Raw genomic sequence first — 20,839 nt, 5'->3', positions numbered from 1 at the left:
ATGCCCATGTTATGTTCTGCATACCTAAATAACAGTATTTTATTAAGGCACACAGCCATCTAACCACACCGACCAGAGCTGCACACTGTGTTGCCTCTGTGGGTTGCTGTCATTTGGCTTTCTACAAAGCCTGAAAATAGCAAACTCTAAAACTGCATTCGCTGTAATTTGTTCCTATAAATATAATTTTTGGTGTCTAACTTCACCCTTTTTTTGGGGGGACGGCAACATACAACACCATGCAGTTAAGTAATTGTTGTTCAGAGGAATGGAGGGTCCCATAAGGACCATTTCAAGGGTCAAGTGACCTTTAAAAAATGTTCTATTTTTATTTAGGACACACTTATTCAGATTGCGTTCTCTCATTCCCTTGCCTTTTGTGGCAAATTCCTGCCAGCTGCATGATAGCCTTCCATAGCTGGTCTCCTGTCACCGTCCCTTTGCAAATCCAACATTAGCATAATTTCTATATTTGACATTTACAGTCTAATGATATGCACAGTAGTCTGTGCTTCCATCACATTCAGTCAAGTTTAGAGTACATTCTTTTTAACCCATATAATGATTTTGCCACTTGCTCAAAGCCTTCTTAGATTAATGTGATTTCATGCTGCAATATGGAGGCAACAATTGTAAAGATAATCCTAAGACATAATGCTTACGAAAAGAGCTTATATATAAAAAAAAAAAAAAAAAAAAAAAAAAAAAAAACAGTGCTGCACCAAAACGTTAACCTGTGATTATTATTAGATTCTATAGTTTAAACTTGAAATTTGCTGAAAAAATAATACGAGTGGGGACTTTAGCTGGCTGTTGTAAATGTGAGCCAGAAATCCAAACCGAGTACAATGGTTTAACCTCTTGAGGACCGTGGTGTTACACCCCCCTAGTGACCATGCCATTTTTTTCTAATTGGGCCACTGCAGCTTTAAGGCCTCACTGCAGGGCCGTCCAAATCAGCACACAAGTGTTCCCCCCCTTTTCTCCCTCCCAACAGAGATCTCCGTTGGTGGGGTCAGATCGCCTCAGGATTGTTAGTTTATTTTTAATATATACAGTATTTAATTTTATTTTTTTAATTAAATTTCCCTGTTTTTTTTTTTCTAACCCTCCCTCCCCATCAGCCTATCACAGCGGATCGCTCCTGAGTACCCCAGGGGTACAACGCCGACTGATGGCGGATCGGAGCTCCGTCATCCATGAGATGCGCGGGCATTGGCATGCGTGATCTCCTGCAAATCCCCGCCCCAGGACTTGACACCTATTGGCGTTAGGCGGTCTTGAGGCTGCCGCCTTGAACACGCCCATTGGCGTTAGGGGGTCCTCAGGTAGTTAAAGGGGGTTGTAACATTCAAAAATAAGTCTGCCAAAAAATAGCGCCCCCAAAAGTTATGTAATCGCCACCTTTTTTTTCAAATATATGTCCCTACATGTCCCCAAATTTTGTACTTATTTTTATATGATCTGGGTGTTTTTGCTTAATTGCATGAACTGCACAGTGCCAGCAGGATTGGGGGCAGGATTTTTGTTTTGAGCTACAGTAACAAGCTAATTTCAGCATGTAAATAACAGAAAGCTTGCTATTTTGGATACGATAAAGACACCATGATCAGAAGTTTAGTGTCATTTGCCCTCTTAAAACAGAGGGACTTGCAATAATTCAGCTTTAAGTGAACATCTGTCGTTACCCACAATGCCCCACTACTGAATATGCAAATTATCTCTTTATGCCCCTAAAGCCAGGCTTGCATCCAGAACTACTGGGTCCAAGTCCTATCCCATAGAGCCATATCAATCCCTGCCATGCATGGAGGATGACCAAATGTCTGAAACAGGCTGTCTGGATGTGGAGGTTGATGTGGCTCTGTAAAATTTAAAGCTATAGGCTAGCTATATACCAGCAGTTTTGGATGCAAGCCTGGCTTCAGGGGCATAAAGAGATAATTTGCATATTCAGTAAGCTGTGACAGTAGGGAGGAAAAATGTCTGTATTTTTCGGGATATAACACACTCCTGACCATAAGATGCCCCTAGGTTTTAAGGACAAAAACCAGGGGGGGGGGGGGGGGGGGGAAATATACTAAACCTGGTGTATCCATGGTGAAGGAGCATCTTGTGGATTATGCCTCCTTTGTACCTCATGTGTCCTCCTCTGCTCACCTTATTTATTTATTGTATTTATAGAGTACCAACATATTACGCTGCGCTGGACATTAGTTAAGGTTACAGTCAACATTTAGGGGTAACATGCGGCAATAAGACAATACAGGAATACATGCAAACCAGATCACACAGCACAGTAGAAGTACAAGGTAATGCTTAGTTGTCACTGGATGGAAGCATGAAGATTAGGCAAATCAAGTTCACTCAGATCCATAGGATGGGTGTACGGTAATGGAGGTGCATGAACAGGTAGGAGACACAAGGAGGAGGAGGACGCTGCCCAAAGGCTCACAAACTAGAGGGAGAGGTAGGGACATGAAAGGTACGGGACCAGAGTTCAGCTGCGGGTTTAGAGCACCAGTGGGGGGGGGGATGTAGGCCAGAGTGAAAAGGTGAGTTTTGAAGGCCTTCTTGAAGATGTTGTAGGAAGTAGAAACCCTAATAGAGGAAGGTAGGGAGTTCCACTGCTCTTGAGAAGTTCTGGAGGCATGCATGGGATTGGGTGATGCAGGGGGCAGTCAGGAGAAGTTCATTGGAGGAGCGGAGAGAGAGCATAGGTGTGTACCTCTGGGTAAGATTGGAAAGTAGGTTGGGCAGGTTTTGTGGAAAGATTTGTAGGCCAGTCACAGTATTTGAAGGTTTATATTGGCAGATGCTCACAAGTCTTGGACTCCCTGCATTTGGATTATAAGGCACAGTGACTCTTTTCCTGACTTTTGGGGGGAGAAAAAGTGAGTCTTATAGCCAAAAAATACAGTAACACTAAGCTAGGTTAAAAAAAAAGAAAGAAAAGAAAATGGCAGGTGATGTAACTTTTGGTATCACAGAGAAACAGTAAACATGGAAACAAGCAGAAATATTATTTTCTTTTTTTCATATCACATTTCTCCTAAATCTGACACTAAACAACAACAGGATAGATGAGCTAAATAAGTCACTTCTCACTAGATCAGTGATAGGCAAACTTGGCTCTCCAGCTTTTAAGGAACTACAAGTCCCACAATGCATTTGCCTTTATGAATCATGACTGTGGCAGTCAGACTCCTGCAATGCATTGTGGGACTTGTAGTTCCTTAACAGCTGGAGAGTCAGGTTTTCCCATCACCGCACTAGATGATTTTTTTTTAAAGTTAGTATGAGGTTTCATCCCACTTTAAAACTGCACTATGGAAAGAGAGACATCAGGGAGAAACTGAACTAAGTATGGAAAGAAACTAAACCTCTGCCTTCTTAAAACGGAAGGTATTTGTGATTAATCAGATTAGAGTGTGTCTGTTATGTCTCCAAAGATGCATCACTGCAGAATATGCAAATCACCCATTGTTGTCCCTGCAAGCTAGCCACATCTCCAGAACCACTGGAATGCAATGATGTGTCAGTTTGTTAATTGTCCAGAGCCACAACAATCCAACATGAAAAGAAGCTCCACAAAGCGGGCAAACAGTTTGTTCATAATCATGCTAAAAATAGAGGAACACATTTAAAAGGCAGTCTCTGAGCTATAGAAAACTAACTTTAACGTTAAGGTTGGTACACACTTCAATGACAAAAGCAACAATCCACATGATGCTACACACCCATATGAACAACATGACTCTTCCTTCTATGGAGAGTAAAATGGGTCAAAAAGAGGGTTATCCTCCAAATGAGGGGAATACAATAACACCTGCTTAAACTTACAGAGGCAAAAGTAAGTCCCAGAAAACAGTGTCATGTACAAAGTCCCAGCTGCTTACCGGTAGCCGTGTTTTGGCGAGTCCTCCAGGATGGCTGCTGCTGAGACATTGCTTGTCCCCTCCCCAAACGGAAACACCTGTAAGAGTAATCAATTTAAAAGAACCCGCCCTTATATAAGGACTCCTCCTCCCTCACCAACTCAGTTATTAAGAGTACATCACCTTTAACATAAATCAAACTTAGCAACTATATTACAATAGGGATGGGAACTCGGCAGCCATCCTGGAGGACTCGCCGAAACACGGCTACCGGTAGGCAGCTGGGACTTTCTCCCATCGTCCTCCAGGATGGCTGCTGCTGAGACCAGCGAGAAATTTTCCTTAGGGAGGGATGATGGCTTGTAATACTTTCTTCCAAAAAACTCTGATCCTGGCTTAACAGTAGTTCAACTCTGTAGTGTTTCACAAAAGTTGTGTGTGACGACCAGGTAGCTGCTTTACATATCTGTTCCAGGCTTGCTCACGACCTCTCTGCCCAAGAGGCTGCCAAGGATAGAGTAGAATGTGTCGTAATTCTAGTATGGAATACTTCCTGCGATTCCCTGTAAGCCCAACCTATTAGCTCCTTAACCCATCTAGCTATAGTGTTTTTTTTTTGTTTTTGTTTTTTTTTCATGCCTGCAATCCTTTTGAGGCTCCCATATATGATACAAATAAATAGCTAGATCTTCTCCACTGAGCTGTCCTTTCTGAATAAACTATGATAGCTCTCTCACATTAATCTGTTTCACTGCTCCTCTAACATCCTGCGGCTTGGGAGAAGAAGACGGTAAAACAATCTCCTGCGAACGATGAAAAGCTGAAGATATCTTTGGAAGATAGGCTAGGTCAGGTCTGAACACAATTCTGAATGAATAACCATATAAAAAGGTTGTTAACGGATAATGCCTGAATATCCCCAATTCTTCTAGCTGATGTTATTGCAACCTTTAATGTTAGATTCTTTAAAGGGGTCTGAGCAATGGGTTCAACTTTATCAGGAGTCAAGAAATTTAGGACTAAAGATAAATCCCAAGGAGGAATTAATTTTCCTGGCATTGGTTGGAATTTCATTACTGAAAATAAGACTTTTTAACGACAAATCTTCTTGGACAATTGTGTATGAAGAAAAACCGTCTGTATATTATTCCTTTTCTTCCAGGAAGAATATGCGTTCCAAATTTTTGCATATTTCCTCGTTGTGGAAATCTTTCTGCAGTTAACTAAAGTAGATGCCACCTCTCTAGAAAACCAGTCTTACCAGGATTCTTTCCTCAATACCCAGGCTATCAATTTTAACACCAGGAGATTTGGATGAACATTTGACCCCTGAACTAAAAGGTCTTGTCTTTTCCCAGATGCCATGGGCCTTTCAGGACTAGAGACAACAGATAGGGAACCATGCCCTTCTCGGTCACCAGGGACCTATGAATATCACTGTTGCCCTTCAACCTCCATCTTTCTCAGGACCTTGGGAATGAAGTTGAATAGTGGAAATGTGTAGAGGAGACCGCTCAGCCAGTCCACTGATAACTTATCCAATCTGTTCCCTGACACCGATGGGTGGAGAGAGCAGAAATCCTCCACCTTCGTATCAAAAGCAGAAAACAGATCTGAACCCAAAACGCCAAGGCAAACAGATCTGAAACACATGCAAAAACATATCAGACAAACGCCAAAGCAAAACAGATCTGAAAAATGCAAAACAGATCTGAGACCAACACATAAGCGAAACAGATCTGAGACCAACGCATAAGCGAAACAGATCTGAGACCAACGCATATGCAAAACAGATCTGAGACCAACGCATAAGCGAAACAGATCTGAGACCAACGCATATGCAAAACAGATCTGAGACCAACGCATAAGCGAAACAGATCTGAGACCAACGCATAAGCGAAACAGATCTGAGACCAACGCATATGCAAAACAGATCTGAGACCAACGCATAAGCGAAACAGATCTGAGACCAACGCATAAGCGAAACAGATCCGAGACCAACGCATAAGCGAAACGGATCTGAGACCAACGCATAAGCAAAACAGATCTGAGACCAACGGATATGCAAAACAGATCTGAGACCAACGCATAAGCGAAACAGATCTGAGACCAACGAATAAGCGAAACAGATCTGAGACCAACGCATAAGTGAAACAGATCTGAGACCAACGCATATGCAAAACAGATCTGAAACCAATACAGATGCTAAACAGGTCTAGAACCAAAGCAAATGCAAAACAGATCTGAAACAAATTCAAAAGCAAAACAGATCTAGAACAAATGAAAAATGGATCCAAAGCTAAACAGATCTGACACCAATGCAAAAGCAAAACAGATCTGACACCAATGCAAAAGCAAAACAGATCTGACACCAATGCAAAAGCAAAACAGATCTGAACCAATTTAAATGCCAAACAGATCTGAACCAATTCAAATGCAAAACAGATCTGACACCAATGCAAATGCAAAACAGATCTGACACCAATGCAAAAGCAAAACAGATCTGACACCAATGCAAAAGCAAAACAGATCTGAACCAATTCAAATGCCAAACAGATCTGAACCAATTCAAATGCCAAACAGATCTGAACCAATGCAAATGCCAAACAGATCTGAACCAATGCAAATGCCAAACAGATCTGAACCAATGCAAATGCCAAACAGATCTGAACCAATGCAAATGCCAAACAGATCTGAACCAATGCAAATGCCAAACAGATCTGAACCAATGCAAATGCCAAACAGATCTGAACCAATGCAAATGCCAAACAGATCTGAACCAATGCAAACCAGATCTGAACCAATGCAAATGCAAACCAGATCTGAACCAATGCAAATGCAAACCAGATCTGACACCAATGCAAACCAGATCTGACACCAATGCAAACCAGATCTGACACCAATGCAAACCAGATCTGACACCAATGCAAATGCAAACCAGATCTGACACCAATGCAAATGCAAACCAGATCTGACACCAATGCAAATGCAAACCAGATCTGACACCAATGCAAATGCAAACCAGATCTGACACCAATGCAAATGCAAACCAGCTCTGACACCAATGCAAATGCAAACCAGATCTGACACCAATGCAAAAGCAAAAACAGATCTGAACCAATGCAAATGCAAAACAGGTCTGACCCCAATGCAAATGCAAAACCGATCTGAACCAATGCCAAACAGATCTGACCAATGCAAAACATATCTGAACCAATGGAATTGCAAAACAGATCTGACACAAATGCAAAAGCAAAACAGATCTGAACCAATGCATCAGCAAAAGAGATCTGAACCAATGAAAATGCAACACAGATCTGAACCAATGCCAATGCAACACAGATCTGAACCAATGCCAATGCAAAACAGATCTGACACCAATGCCAATGCAAAACAGATCTGACACCAATGCCAATGCAAAACAGATCTGAACCAATGCAAATGCAAAACAGATCTGAACCAATGCAAAACAGATCTGACACCAATGCAAAACAGATCTGACACCAATGCAAATGCAAAACAGATCTGACACCAATGCAAATGCAAAACAGATCTGACACCAATGCAAATGCAAAACAGATCTGACACCAATGCAAATGCAAAACAGATCTGAACCAATGCAAATGCAAAACAGATCTGAACCAATGCAAATGCAAAACAGATCTGAACCAATGCAAATGCAAAACAGATCTGAACCAATGCAAATGCAAAACAGATCTGAACCAATGCAAATGCAAAACAGATCTGAAACCAATACAAATGCAAAACAGATCTGAAACCAATACAAATGCAAAACAGATCTGAAAAAAGGAACTCCTTGAAACTACCCAGAGATTCACTCCCTGAAAAGTTCTATTTCTCATTTACATAGATTGTCAATCACCATCGCTCCAGTTCAGGCTTGACCAATCTTACTATAACCCTGGGGAAACATACTGCCGCAATGGCACAATTCACCTTCACTCCTGCTTTGCACCCACTGCTACATTGCATGGACACAGAGGATAAGGGAAAGTATAAACCATACAAGGGAAAAACACCAACAATCAATCATGTAAGTGCATATTCCTGCAAACAATCATCAGTCTCTACAGATAGCATAGGTTTACTGCAAGCCTGACAATCAAATTGGGAAAACAATCATACCCTGAAACTGCTCAGGGATTCCCCATTACCTCGAAAGTTTCCATTAGCTGTTTACGTAAATTGTCAATCACTACCTTTACCACAGATTTAGTGCAGGCTTGACAAATCCTTGTTATATTGCTGGGGAAGCCCAATGTTGCAGTAGCAACATTTTTAAGATATTAGTTTCTCCAAACCCTATTCGATACCTCCTCTGCTTTGCATGCACTTTTAGCTTGCTAGGTTATAGAGGGAAAGGGAAAAGGTAAAACACAGGGGAAATCACACTGCAATCTCAACCATGAGTGTATATTCCTGCAAAAAAATGCACCATCAGTGCACTCACCTTTGCTGCTGGAACAGGCTGGGATGCCTATTGTCTGTGATCCCATCTTTCCAGCATAGTGGAGAACGTGAGGAGCAGTTCAATTTCTTTTCATGTAATCTAATGTTACACTTTTGGCATCTCAATCTCTCAGGCTGTTGCTGTGCAAGTTTTGCAAAACCGTGAAAGAAGAGTCACTGCTCAGAAAAAACATTTTGCTAGAGGTATTTATAGGTAGCAATTGTTTTTTCATATATGTACCTGTGCCAATTCCCCCGAGAGAGAAAGTCTCGGTCGGGCATCAGAGGCTGCTGTTGCGGAGGACTGCTTCTGCTCCATGGCAGCATCGCTGGCGTCCCACGTGTAGAGAGCGTGGAATCCGCGCTTCTCTTGGCTTTTGAAGACACCGCCCCACTTCCTGTCCTCATTGGCCAAACAGCGGCTAGCAGAAGTGACACCTGCGGGACCAGGAGATCCTATGTCATAACTTCTGACATCTCTAGCTGCTCTGTAACACATGGACGCAGCAAGAAGGGCGGTAATGGCGGCGATCCTTTTGGACAACCTGTAGCCAGGTAACATTCCGCCCCCACCGCACACAGGTTAAAACTGGGGCATCCTACTCACAGTTTCCACCGCCATCCAGGAAAAAACCCTGCCTAACAACATAGGCGCCCCAGGCCAACCTATGCCTTAAAACAACAAATGTCTACAGGTGTATCCTCAGGTGATGGGAAACAAACACAAACTGAGTTGGTGAGGAAGGAGGAGTCCTTATATAAGGGCGGGTTCTTTTAAATTGATTACTCTTACAGGTGTTTCCGTTTGGGGAGGGGACAAGCAATATCTCAGCAGCAGCCATCCTGGAGGACGATGGGAGAAAGATTTTACCTCTGACTGCAAACTGTTTGATCAGGTGACAATCGCCTATCGTCTGTTTGTAGGTGTAATTGAGTGTTATATTGCTTCTTAGAAAAAAATGCATCCAACAACATGCATTTGGTTGAAAGCAAAAACACCAGCAAAGATGAAAGCAAAAACACCAGAATGGAAAATAAAATAAAATGTTGGCAACAAAGTAAACTGGAAAACAGATGTCCTATATATGTGTTTTTGATTAATACAACAGTTGTAAAGCAATATTCTGTATTTGTTGGAGAAAATGTGTTATTGTTTGCTAGCTCCATCTTAGAATATAAAGAGAAGTTATGGCAGCTCTAACACGAACGTGAACGTCTGGAATGACATGAAGCTGGTTTGAAAGTGAAAAATAAAAGAACTGGCTGAGCTCCTGGTCACAGCACAGAGGGACATCCAAGGGCAGGCAAGGACAAAGTGACATAGAAGTGTCAACAGAAAGCGGTGAGCGCTTCAGATAAAAATAAAATAAGAAGCCTCTTAAAGTGGACTCATCATAGAAACTAGAAACCAACCTTTTTTTTTTTCTTTAGAAAATAGTCTTCATAATAGTTGATAAAAATCTAATTTCTATTTAGAATAAATCCTACCTATTTTCTGCTGTGAGTTAAATAAATAATAGTAATTTACAAAAATGTTATCATGCATCAGTACATTTGTCATGGAATAGGAAAGACATACTGCGGGAAGGAAACCAATATAACTAGGAGGATGAGCCTAGGGCTGTGCTTGTTCAAGGCAAGGTCAGCAATGGCTGCTTCCACAGATCTCTCATGACAGGTATCACTTAAAGGTTAAAGGCCCATTTCCACTGGCTGCCTTTGTTAGAAGCGCATTCTGGAGCAATTCACATTCACTTGAATGAGAATCATGGCAAAATTGCAGCCATCCATTTTGCCATGATTTTTACAAATTGCCTTCATTTTGCCACGATTCTCATGCAAGCGCATGCGAATGGCTCCAGAACTTTTAAAAATACAAGCGCTGCGCAAACACAGCAAGTGGAAATGGGACCATAAGAAAAACAAAAAGCACACATCTGGGACCAGCAAATATGGCTGCCATCACATTCTTGACCACTTCCGTTAAACAGAAAAAATGCGCACTGGAAACACACATGTAAGATTTTGCTTAAATAACATACAAAAAATAAAAAAAATAATAATTTTTACAATATTCTTTTCTGTCTGAAAATGTCCAAATGAAAGTTTCCCCTTTGTGTAAAACTACTAAAGTAAAGCTACAAGCGCATACTAAATTTGCATTGTTCCTGACAACTAAGAGCCCTTTCACACTGACACGATGCAGTGCGTCAAAATGACACACTACAACTGCAGCCTAATATAACCGTATGGGGAAGTTCATACTTCCCACATTGAGGTCGGCTGTGCCAGAAGTGCCTAATCTAAAGCTAGCGCAAACGAACGTTACCTTGCGGGATCCGCGGCAATCTGAGGCGGCCCAGACGTCATGTTAGTCTATGGTGATGCAGCTTTTTTAAAAGAGTTGATGTTGCAACGTTGCGGCATGCGTGTCCAGAAGCACATTTTTACAATACGCTTCTGCATACCCAAAGCAGGAAGTGACCTCAAGTGCGTCACTTCCTGCTTGGCTGGTGGCCAAACAGGGAACACCATGTACTAATGTGGTGTTCCCTGAAGGCCTGTTTTTGGCAGTGTGATACAGTGCGGTGTGCACATGCAGCGCATCGCTGCCGCCAGTTTGTAGTGTGAAACCAGCCTGATGGTCGTGATTGAATATAGTGACAATTAAGCATGTTTAAAGAGAACCTGTGATAAAAAAAGTTTCCGGTGAGTACCCCCAGCAGGAACATTTTTTTTAAAGAAAATTCCACTTTTGTTCAGTGAAAAAATACATACCATGTATTTTTTTCAGCTTGCTTAAAGCGGTTTAAAACCTGGACATAATATTCAATAAAAACACGTTTTCCTACTTTTTGTATGCCATACGGTTATCATATTTGCATTTGTGCATAATTATTATTCATTTATAAGTTATAGCTTCGAAAAGTACAGTTTTTTGCTTTATAAGCTGACTTTGCATTTTATTAATAACTTATTTTATTCATTCATTCAGGCAGACATGGTTTGACTCTCTCTCTGTGTCCAGGAGCTCCTGCACAGTCAGAGAATGTGTCATATTCCACACGTGGTAAATTTAAGTAAACAGCTCTGAAGGCATTGAAGCTTCTAAAGCCTGTGTTAACCCTTTGAATGATGTTCTAGTAAAAAATAAAAAAAATGCTGGTTGTATATAATATGCTGTGAATAATCTATTAAAGCAAAGAAGAAATTATGGGTTATATTCCGCTTTAAAGGACAACAATTGCGAAAATCATAACATTTTAAATTCATGTAATAACATTCAAATAAGAAGTACATTTCTTCCAGCGTAAAATGAACCATAAATTAGTTTTCTCTTGTGTTGCTGTCACTTATAGTAGGTAGTAGAAATCTGAAAGAACTGACAACTTTTGGGAGTAGCCCATCCTCTCATGGGAGGTTCTCAGGATTTTCTTTATTTTCATAAGCACTTAGCGGATGGTGGTTGCTCTTTTCAACTGCCAAAAAAGTATGAAATCAACAGGCAGGCTGGTCAGCATATTTGCATAAATCTTTTTCAGGGAGTGTCTTACGTGCAGACATGGGTTCAAATTCGGTTTCAGGTTAGTCTGGATAGTTCTATCCGGATCTCACCCAGTAATGCTGTGCGGGGCAGGCGGGGGGTTAAGCTTACCTGTCTGACGTCTTCTTCAGTCGTCCCTCGGTGCCTCCCATGATGTGGTCCACGCGCGTCACGTGATTACAAACACTTCCTCCTTCAACCCGGAAGGAGGAAGTGTTTGTACTCACGTGACCGCCGCTTGGAGCGCATCGTGTGAGGCACCAAGGGACGACCGAAGAAGACGTCAGACAGGTAAGCTTGACACCCCCTCGCCCGCCCCGCACAGCATTACTGGGTGAGATCCGGATAGAACTATCCAGACTCACCCAAAGTCGAATTTGCGCCCATGCCTGCTTACGTGTTTCTATAAAGTATTAAGCCCATGCTGAGACTCCCCTATGAAGATATGGACTAGCTCAAAACATGCCGGTTCTGTCAGATGTCTACTACCTATTGTAATTGAAAGAAACATAGGAGTACTTCTTATTTATGTGTTTACATGTATTTTCAATTTTTTCACAATAGTTGTCCTTTAACTTGTTTTATGTGCACAAAAACACAACCAAAATACTCCTTGCAAAAACTGCAAGTGTGTCACATCTTGCTACCAATCACTGTATTATGGTAGGTATGAAAGGGGGATAAAAGGGGCTCCTGATCTTTGCAGATAATGATATATGTGGCAAGATGAGAATTCTTCAGCTGCCTGAATTCCAAAAAGTACCATGTTCATGATTGTAAAGAAATGCAATGTAAAGCAAACCTGAAGTGACAAAAAAAAATATATGATAAAATGAATTGTATGTGTAGTATTAATTAGGAATAGAACATTAGTAGCAAAAAAAAGTCAAATATTTTTATTTATAGTTAAATAGATTTTTTTTAACCTGCTTGGCATTCAGTTTCTGCTAAAAAAATTTCCTAAAAATTATCCAATTAATTTTCATAACCTCTTTTGCTGTAACTTACTAAAATGTGTCCAGCAAGAATCTAGTATACATTTTGAGCAGGGGTGCCCAATAGGTTGACGCGATATAACGGTAGATCACGACTGCCTATTTGGTACACCGTTAAATTTTGCGGCCAGCAGCTGTCAGATTCTGCTGCCAGCCTGTGGCCAAGAGGAGGCAGAGGAGGAGAGGGGCGGTACAACGGGAGATTAGGAAGCCGCGACGTCATAGCTGGGGGCAGCGCTGGGCACAATGCATCAATGCACACTGCCCGCCGCCCCCTTTGCCCCTGCCGGAGTGTTCATTCAGCCTCCCATCTGCACTCTAGCCAGCGCGGCCGAAGGAGGGGAGACCAGGAGGAGCCCCAGACAACGCTGCTGGAACTGGAGGGAGGTAAGTGGCACCTACACCTAATTACACTTTACCTGGCTAACTATACTGAAGGCACCTACACCTAACTACACTATACCTGGCTAACTATACTGAAGGCACTTACACCTAACTACACTATACCTGGCTAACTATACTAAAGGCACCTACACCTAACTACACTATACCTGGCTAACTATACTAAAGGCACCTACACCTAACTACACTATACCTGGCTAACTATACTGAAGGCACCTACACCTAACTACACTATACCTGGCTAACTATACTGAAGGCACCCACACCTAACTACTAAATCAAATCTAGCGATGATGGACAGATTCGACCAAGAGACTAATCTCTCTCTGATCAAATCTGAGAGAGACCTGTCAGCTGACCATACACAGCAGGATGATTCTTAATCGATTTCAGCATAAAAACTCTCAGGAATCAGCCAAGTTCCCTGCATCTGACACCGTACCCCTAGTGTATAAAATGTACCCCTCGTGTGAGCATTTATATATTACTTGTTGCGTGTCACCCACCGTGCGGTGCCCATCCATCTTCGGAATGTTATTTGCATCGCGGTATTTAACCACCGGGTATAGGTAGCCTGATATAGGTGCCCCCAATATAGGTATCCAGGAAGCTCACCACCAATCTAATTCTCATGGACCATAACTAGATTTTATCCATAGCCTCAATTTGCTGCAGCATTACTTATCACACTGTGGTGCACTGGGTTGCTTTGCATCCTTTAACATCACAGCAATGCCCCTCTGTAGGCCTTATTGGATCTTTTATTGTTTTTATGTAATATTCATTCTTTGTGGCCACCTGGTGATCTACACACATGCGGCCACTTTCCTACTAGGAAAACTGACCTTCCAAATCACGAGCAGCAATCAAATTCTCAAATGGTTACTGATGTACAATCAGAAAAATGAACACATCCAGATTTATTTAAAACATTATAGAAACTAATCTTTACCTAAATAGGTGTTTACTTTTTATTATGCATAATGAATTCTTGAAAAGAGCAGTGATATGTTTGCACTTCATAATGAAAGAAAATAAACGTACCTTTATGCTGAGACCAAATCCTCCCACGGTTTGCCTTCTGATAGCTACTGTTCTTTCCTAGAAACACAAATTAAATTACCTTCACTAATGCTCAGATACATACAAACCGCATTACTCATTGTCAGGATGAAATAATATTTAAAGTAAACGTATTGCCACTAAGGACAGGCATTAACGTTGATCAAATATTATATGCAGATGCTAAGAAGTGTCTGGAAGGATCAAATCTTGTGAGGCTCTAGGAAGCTCTAAGCACTATTTATATGAGTATCTTGACTTATAGCTGCATAAAAGCATCTATACCAGACCTTCTATATGATGCACACTGCACTAATGGTCAGACAGGCACCACCCATTGCACTTGGGAGGAGAAGTAGGTATAAACAGATCTAAAATATTGTGCAATTCTATTACGATTCTATACACGATCCAATTAAATCAGACATGTCCGATCGGAATTTGATTCAAATAAAAATTTGCCATGGTTTTGCAATGGCAAATCGGACTGAATCGAATCCCGATCAGACATGTCGGATTTAATCAGATCGTAAATAGAATCCTAATTGAATCACACAAAGAATCGTATCGTGTAGGTTGGGCTTTAGAAAGGTCACTTTTAGCCACTATTCTCACCTCCTGGACAGTGTCAAGTGGAATCCCATGAAACGGGAAAGGTGTTCTTGCCTTTTGGTAAACAGTTGTTCAATCGACCATCCTATACAATAAAACATCTTTGTCCCTGCGTCCTCCTGTATCCGTGCTTTTGCCCTATCGCGCATGCACGGCACGTGGGAGGCCGTTGGTACAGCAGGAGGACAGGGTCGGGTAGTTTTGAGTGCACGCAGTGTGTGGGCATGTGCGCGCATGTGCGCTAACCTGTGGGCGATGCGGCGGTGGTGGTGGCCGCAGGAGGGGCGGGACGGAAGGGGGATTGTGAGGTCAGAGGCCCAACGCCCGTTATTGTTTTGTCACAATGCACAATATATAGCAAAATTTTATGCAATCTGTTAAAAATGTCTTGAAGTTAGTTATGAAGTTACAACAAACCAGTAAAAAAATTATACTCTAATATCAGTTAAAACCGACAAAAGGGACATTTTGTATGATATAATAAGATCCAGGCAGTATTACCACCAGCTGGAAGGTAAATGCGTTGTGATGTGGATGCCAAACACTGACCAGAGAAAAACCTCTATTTTTATATTAAACATGGCAGGAAAAGAGAATGTTATAAGCTGTCCCCTCCATACATTTCCTCATTATTATCCACATAACATTCAACCCAGAACCTTTGGTCCTCCCATGAAATCTTACAGTCCTCACATCCAGGACTTCTCATGAGTGTCACCTCCTCATGTAGCTTGGAAATCTACAAATGCACAAAAAATATTGCTTCCTCTAATGTAGCTGCTGTTTGATATATAATTTACTGTATGCAGGTTCGTTCACATATATTAAAAGAGTATATAAAATTGCCTGATAAGTTCTTTCAAACTGAACATGTGTAAGTCACTAGGGAATGTCCTCGTAGACTTGCATTCAGTCCCACTACAAGAATAGATAAGTTTGCTGCTGGCGTTTTGGCTCTGTCTTTTTCCAAAAACAGCAGTACTAGAACGCTGGAAATAGAAATGCTTGCTCTTGATGACTTTGATCTTTATTTATCCTTACTTACTATGTTATTATGTTGCTATATATAGCCATCCCAAATCATTATGCATCTGTTTTGTGCTAAAGTAAAATAACTCAGTGCTAGTTTATTTATTCCGTCAATAGTCCTGTTCACAGCTATTTTGTATTAGGCAACCTTTGATATTATTTTGAAACCAAGGTTACTTTTTAATGAATGTCATAATAAGTTTGCACTAATTAGCCTGAGCTTGTTCTGTTGGAACTTGGTGTCTGAGCTTGCTCTGTGGGGACATTAAGTTTGAGCTTGTTCTATGGAGGAAATATAATCTGTTACATAATATAATCTGGACATAAATGGCAACATATATTATATGGTGCATGGTTTATCCCTTATAGGATGTGTTTTATAGCATGTTTTTGATGTATGGTTGTGTGTGTGTGTGTGTTGGGGGGAGGGGGGAGAGTTCATGTTTTCTTGTCTGGAGTTACAAGATGGCCAGAAACTGCCCTATTACTGGGCAAATAGATCTCTGCTTGCTTGCTATCCACACACCACCCCCTATCCCATCATTGCCCTCATGAGGTAGTCAAGGTAGACTGCAAGTGAGGTGTGGTGGTTGGTTCAGGTGACGGGATATCCCTTCTTGAAGGAGTGGAGATCCCTTGGCCTATAGAGAAGCAGAAACCAGGAGCCCGATGGTGCAGTATAGTCAGGTACAGTGTATTACAGAATGTTGTGGGTAGTGAATACTCACAAAGATGAGTTGCAATCCTACAACCGCCATATATGCATGCGGAAAAAAACCTGTTAACGCTCGGTGACCCCGATCCCTCTGGAACCAGGCGGTCGCTCTCCTCTTCTGGTCCTTTCTACTGGTAGACTAAGTCAAACAGTACTGAGGGTCTAAACACCTCAGCTGGAGGTGTGGAGTAATAACGGTACTGAGAATGTTGGGGAGGTGGCCAATTATAATAGGGCGAGTGGACTTATATACTATAAAGTATAAAAAGAACAAAACCATTTTTACATTAAAGACTCCTTTTGCCCACCCATGTGAGTCTTCATTAGAGGTAAGATACCTCTCTTTTTAGACTTTATAGAACGTAAGTCCATTCACCCTATTATAATTGGACGCCTCCCCAATATTCTCAATCCCGTTAAGGCTGCAAGGGAGTCAGTATTTTTCTGTGAGTACAGATTATCTATTTCCACACTACTACTCCCTCTGTGGGTAAGAGATCAACTCTTCATGGCCACAACTGCAGAATTACATTTAGTACTTATGTTGCTGTCTTTGCCAAGTGTGTAGAGACATTTCACTCTCTCACACTCTGTACAGTGTTTTTATAAAATAATAAATTAAAAAGCATTGAAAAATGATCTTATTGCAGGCAGGGTAGGGTGATAGGAGGTATGCATGGCTTTTACAAACAGACTAGGGAGAGTGTGGGAAGGGTTATATATTTTTCACAAGGAAACAAAGAAAACCAGTGGCACAAGGCGTAAGGTTCTTTATTAAAACACTGCAAACAATAAAATGACAAGATGCAAGGCATGCATGAGGGTCAGGGACTGGTAACTGTAATCCAGTCCATGGCTAGCAACAGGTAGGAGCTGGAAGATACCAAAGCTGTTCCAGAACTGAAACTCAAAAAGCCCTGGGCATCAGCTGCACATCACCACGCTTACATATTTCAGAGGATGAACCCATTACTCAGTGAGTAAGCAATGGGCAAGGAACAGCTATTTAAAAAATAAAAAGAATGGGGCTAGCTTTAGTGAGAAATTACCATAACATATTGAGAAGTGTTGTTTTAGAGGTGGAGAATAAAAGAAAGAATTCTAAGGCTGGTTGCACATCCAAGATTAGTGGTTTTGATTAGTGTTGGGCGAACATCTAGATGTTCGGGTTCGGGCCGAACAGGCCGAACATGGCCGCGATGTTCGGGTGTTCGACCCGAACTCCGAACATAATGGAAGTCAATGGGGACCCGAACTTTTGTGCTTTGTAAAGCCTCCTTACATGCTACATACCCCAAATTTACAGGGTATGTGCACCTTGGGAGTGGGTACAAGAGGAAAATTTTTTTTAGCAAAAAGAGGTTATAGTTTTTGAGAAAATCGATTTTAAAGTTTCAAAGGGAAAACTGTCTTTTAAATGCGGGAAATGTCTGTTTTCTTTGCACAGGTAACATGCTTTTTGTCGGCAAGCAGTCATAAATGTAATACATATAAGAGGTTCCAGGAAAAGGGACCGGTAACGCTAACCCAGCAGCAGCACACGTGATGGAACAGGAGGAGGGTGGCGCAGGAGGAGAAGGCCACGCTTTGTGAGACACAACAACCCAGGCCTTGCATGAGGACAAGAAGCGTGCGGATAGCATGCTTTGTACCGCCATGCAGTCATAAATGTAATAAAGATAAGTGGTTCAATAAACAGGGACCACGCGGCAACGCTAACCCAGCAGCAGCAGACGTGATGGAACAGGAGGAGGCGCAGGAGGAGAAGGCCACGCTTTGTGAGACACAACAACCCAGGCCTTGCATGAGGACAAGAAGCGTGCAGATAGCATGCTTTGTACCGCCATGCAGTCATAAATGTAATAAAGATAAGAGGTTCCATAAACAGGGACCGGCAACGCTAACCCAGCAGCAGCAGCAGCACACGTGATGGAACAGGAGCAGGCGCAGGAGGAGAAGGCCACGCTTTGTGAGACACAACAACCCAGGCCTTGCATGAGGTACCGCCATGCAGTCATAAATGTAATAAAGATAAGTGGTTCAATAAACAGGGACCACGCGGCAACGCTAACCCAGCAGCAGCAGACGTGATGGAACAGGAGGAGGCGCAGGAGGAGAAGGCCACGCTTTGTGAGACACAACAACCCAGGCCTTGCATGAGGTACCGCCATGCAGTCATAAATGTAATAAAGATAAGTGGTTCAATAAACAGGGACCACGCGGCAACGCTAACCCAGCAGCAGCAGACGTGATGGAACAGGAGGAGGCGCAGGAGGAGAAGGCCACGCTTTGTGAGACACAACAACCCAGGCCTTGCATGAGGACAAGAAGCGTGCAGATAGCATGCTTTGTACCGCCATGCAGTCATAAATGTAATAAAGATAAGAGGTTCCATAAACAGGGACCGGCAACGCTAACCCAGCAGCAGCAGCAGCACACGTGATGGAACAGGAGCAGGCGCAGGAGGAGAAGGCCACGCTTTGTGAGACACAACAACCCAGGCCTTGCATGAGGTACCGCCATGCAGTCATAAATGTAATAAAGATAAGTGGTTCAATAAACAGGGACCACGCGGCAACGCTAACCCAGCAGCAGCAGACGTGATGGAACAGGAGGAGGCGCAGGAGGAGAAGGCCACGCTTTGTGAGACACAACAACCCAGGCCTTGCATGAGGTATCGCCATGCAGTCATAAATGTAATAAAGATAAGTGGTTCAATAAACAGGGACCACGCGGCAACGCTAACCCAGCAGCAGCAGCTGCTTAACCCACTGCTGGACGCTTGAGAGGTCATCCAAGTAATTATCTGGTCCTGTTCTTTTGGATTTGTGAGGGTTGTTGTCCTGGACAACATGGGCGGTATTGAGTGGGTTTTCTTGGGTGCTCCCCTGTGGCCTGTACGTGAACCGTCAGGGGAAACACCTCTTCCCTTGCCCCTTCCTCTTTCACCGGATTTCTTCCTCATTTCACTTATCCTTACAGTACACGCTGACTGGCAGCAGTACAGTGGCAGTACAGAAATGCTATACAGTACCACTATTCCCAGCAGCGACACAGAGCACAATGCTATACAGTGGCGGGTGAGCGGTGTACTACTGTTCCCAGGCCCAGCAGACACAGAGTGGAAGTAAACACAATGTTATATATAGCGTGACTGAGTGGCAGTACACACAATGCTATATATAGCGTGGCTGAGCGAGGTGCACAGTGGCAGTACACACAATGCTATATATAGCGTGGCTGAGCGAGGTGCACAGTGGCAGTACACACAATGCTATATTAGTCAGGCTAAGCCGTGTACACAGAGTGTCAGAAAACACAATGCTATATATATAGCGTGGCTGAGCGAGGTGCACAGTGGCAGTACACACAATGCTATATATAGCGTGGCTGAGCGAGGTGCACAGTGGCAGTACACACAATGCTATATATAGCGTGGCTGAGCGAGGTGCACAGTGGCAGTACACACAATGCTATATTAGTCAGGCTAAGCCGTGTACACAGAGTGTCAGAAAACACAATGCTATATATATAGCGTGGCTGAGCGAGGTACACAGTGGCAGTAAACAATGCTATATTGTGAGAAAGCGCGGAGGAGCCGCCGCCATGAGCCGGCGGCGGGCGGCTCCTTCCGCACTCAGCCTTGTCTCGCACGGAGAGGCAGCCGCCTCCTCGCATCATGAGGCGGCTGCCTCCGTGCATGAGGCCGCAGAATGCGGCGAAACCGCCGCGTTGGGTGCGGCGAGTAGCCCGCAGGTCCCCGCTGCGGAGTCACCGCTGAGCGGGGCTGCGCTGGCTGGGACTCGTAGTCCCTCTAGTTTTAGAGTGACGCGCGCGCGCGCACTCAGGCAGGGGATATATGGCAGCAAGGAAGGGGTCAGCTGACCAGGCTGGTCAGCTGATCCTGGCTCCACACCTCATTGGTCCAGCACTTGGGGAGGTGCTGGAGAGAGGATATGTATATATACTGCTGGCTGTTCATTTGTTCCTTGTCTGGCGGTGCGTTCACATACGTGGGAGCACCCAGATCCGTTAGTCAGATCCGTTAGTGTGCCGGGACCAGCTGGAGCTGTAATCCTACACTAAGCTAGATTTGTTGATAGCTTAAAGTACTAGTTTGATTGTGATTATT

General features: G+C 42.9%; 1 protein-coding gene across 9 annotated transcripts in view; it reads right to left on the bottom strand.

Annotated features, from left to right (window-relative positions):
• Nucleotides 1-20,839, bottom strand: part of SNTG1 (syntrophin gamma 1) — a 781,246-nt gene that overhangs the window by 206,660 nt on the left and 553,747 nt on the right. For all 9 annotated transcript variants that reach the window (XM_068237377.1, XM_068237369.1, XM_068237370.1 and 6 more), the window contains one exon: nt 14,334-14,390. In XM_068237377.1, the coding sequence (XP_068093478.1) occupies nt 14,334-14,390 (57 nt within the window). The remainder of the gene's footprint in view (nt 1-14,333; nt 14,391-20,839) is intronic.

The sequence above is a fragment of the Hyperolius riggenbachi genome, chromosome 5, assembly GCF_040937935.1.
Source record: "Hyperolius riggenbachi isolate aHypRig1 chromosome 5, aHypRig1.pri, whole genome shotgun sequence".
Taxonomy (NCBI): domain Eukaryota; kingdom Metazoa; phylum Chordata; class Amphibia; order Anura; family Hyperoliidae; genus Hyperolius; species Hyperolius riggenbachi.
This window is presented reverse-complemented; position numbering and strand designations above follow the sequence as displayed.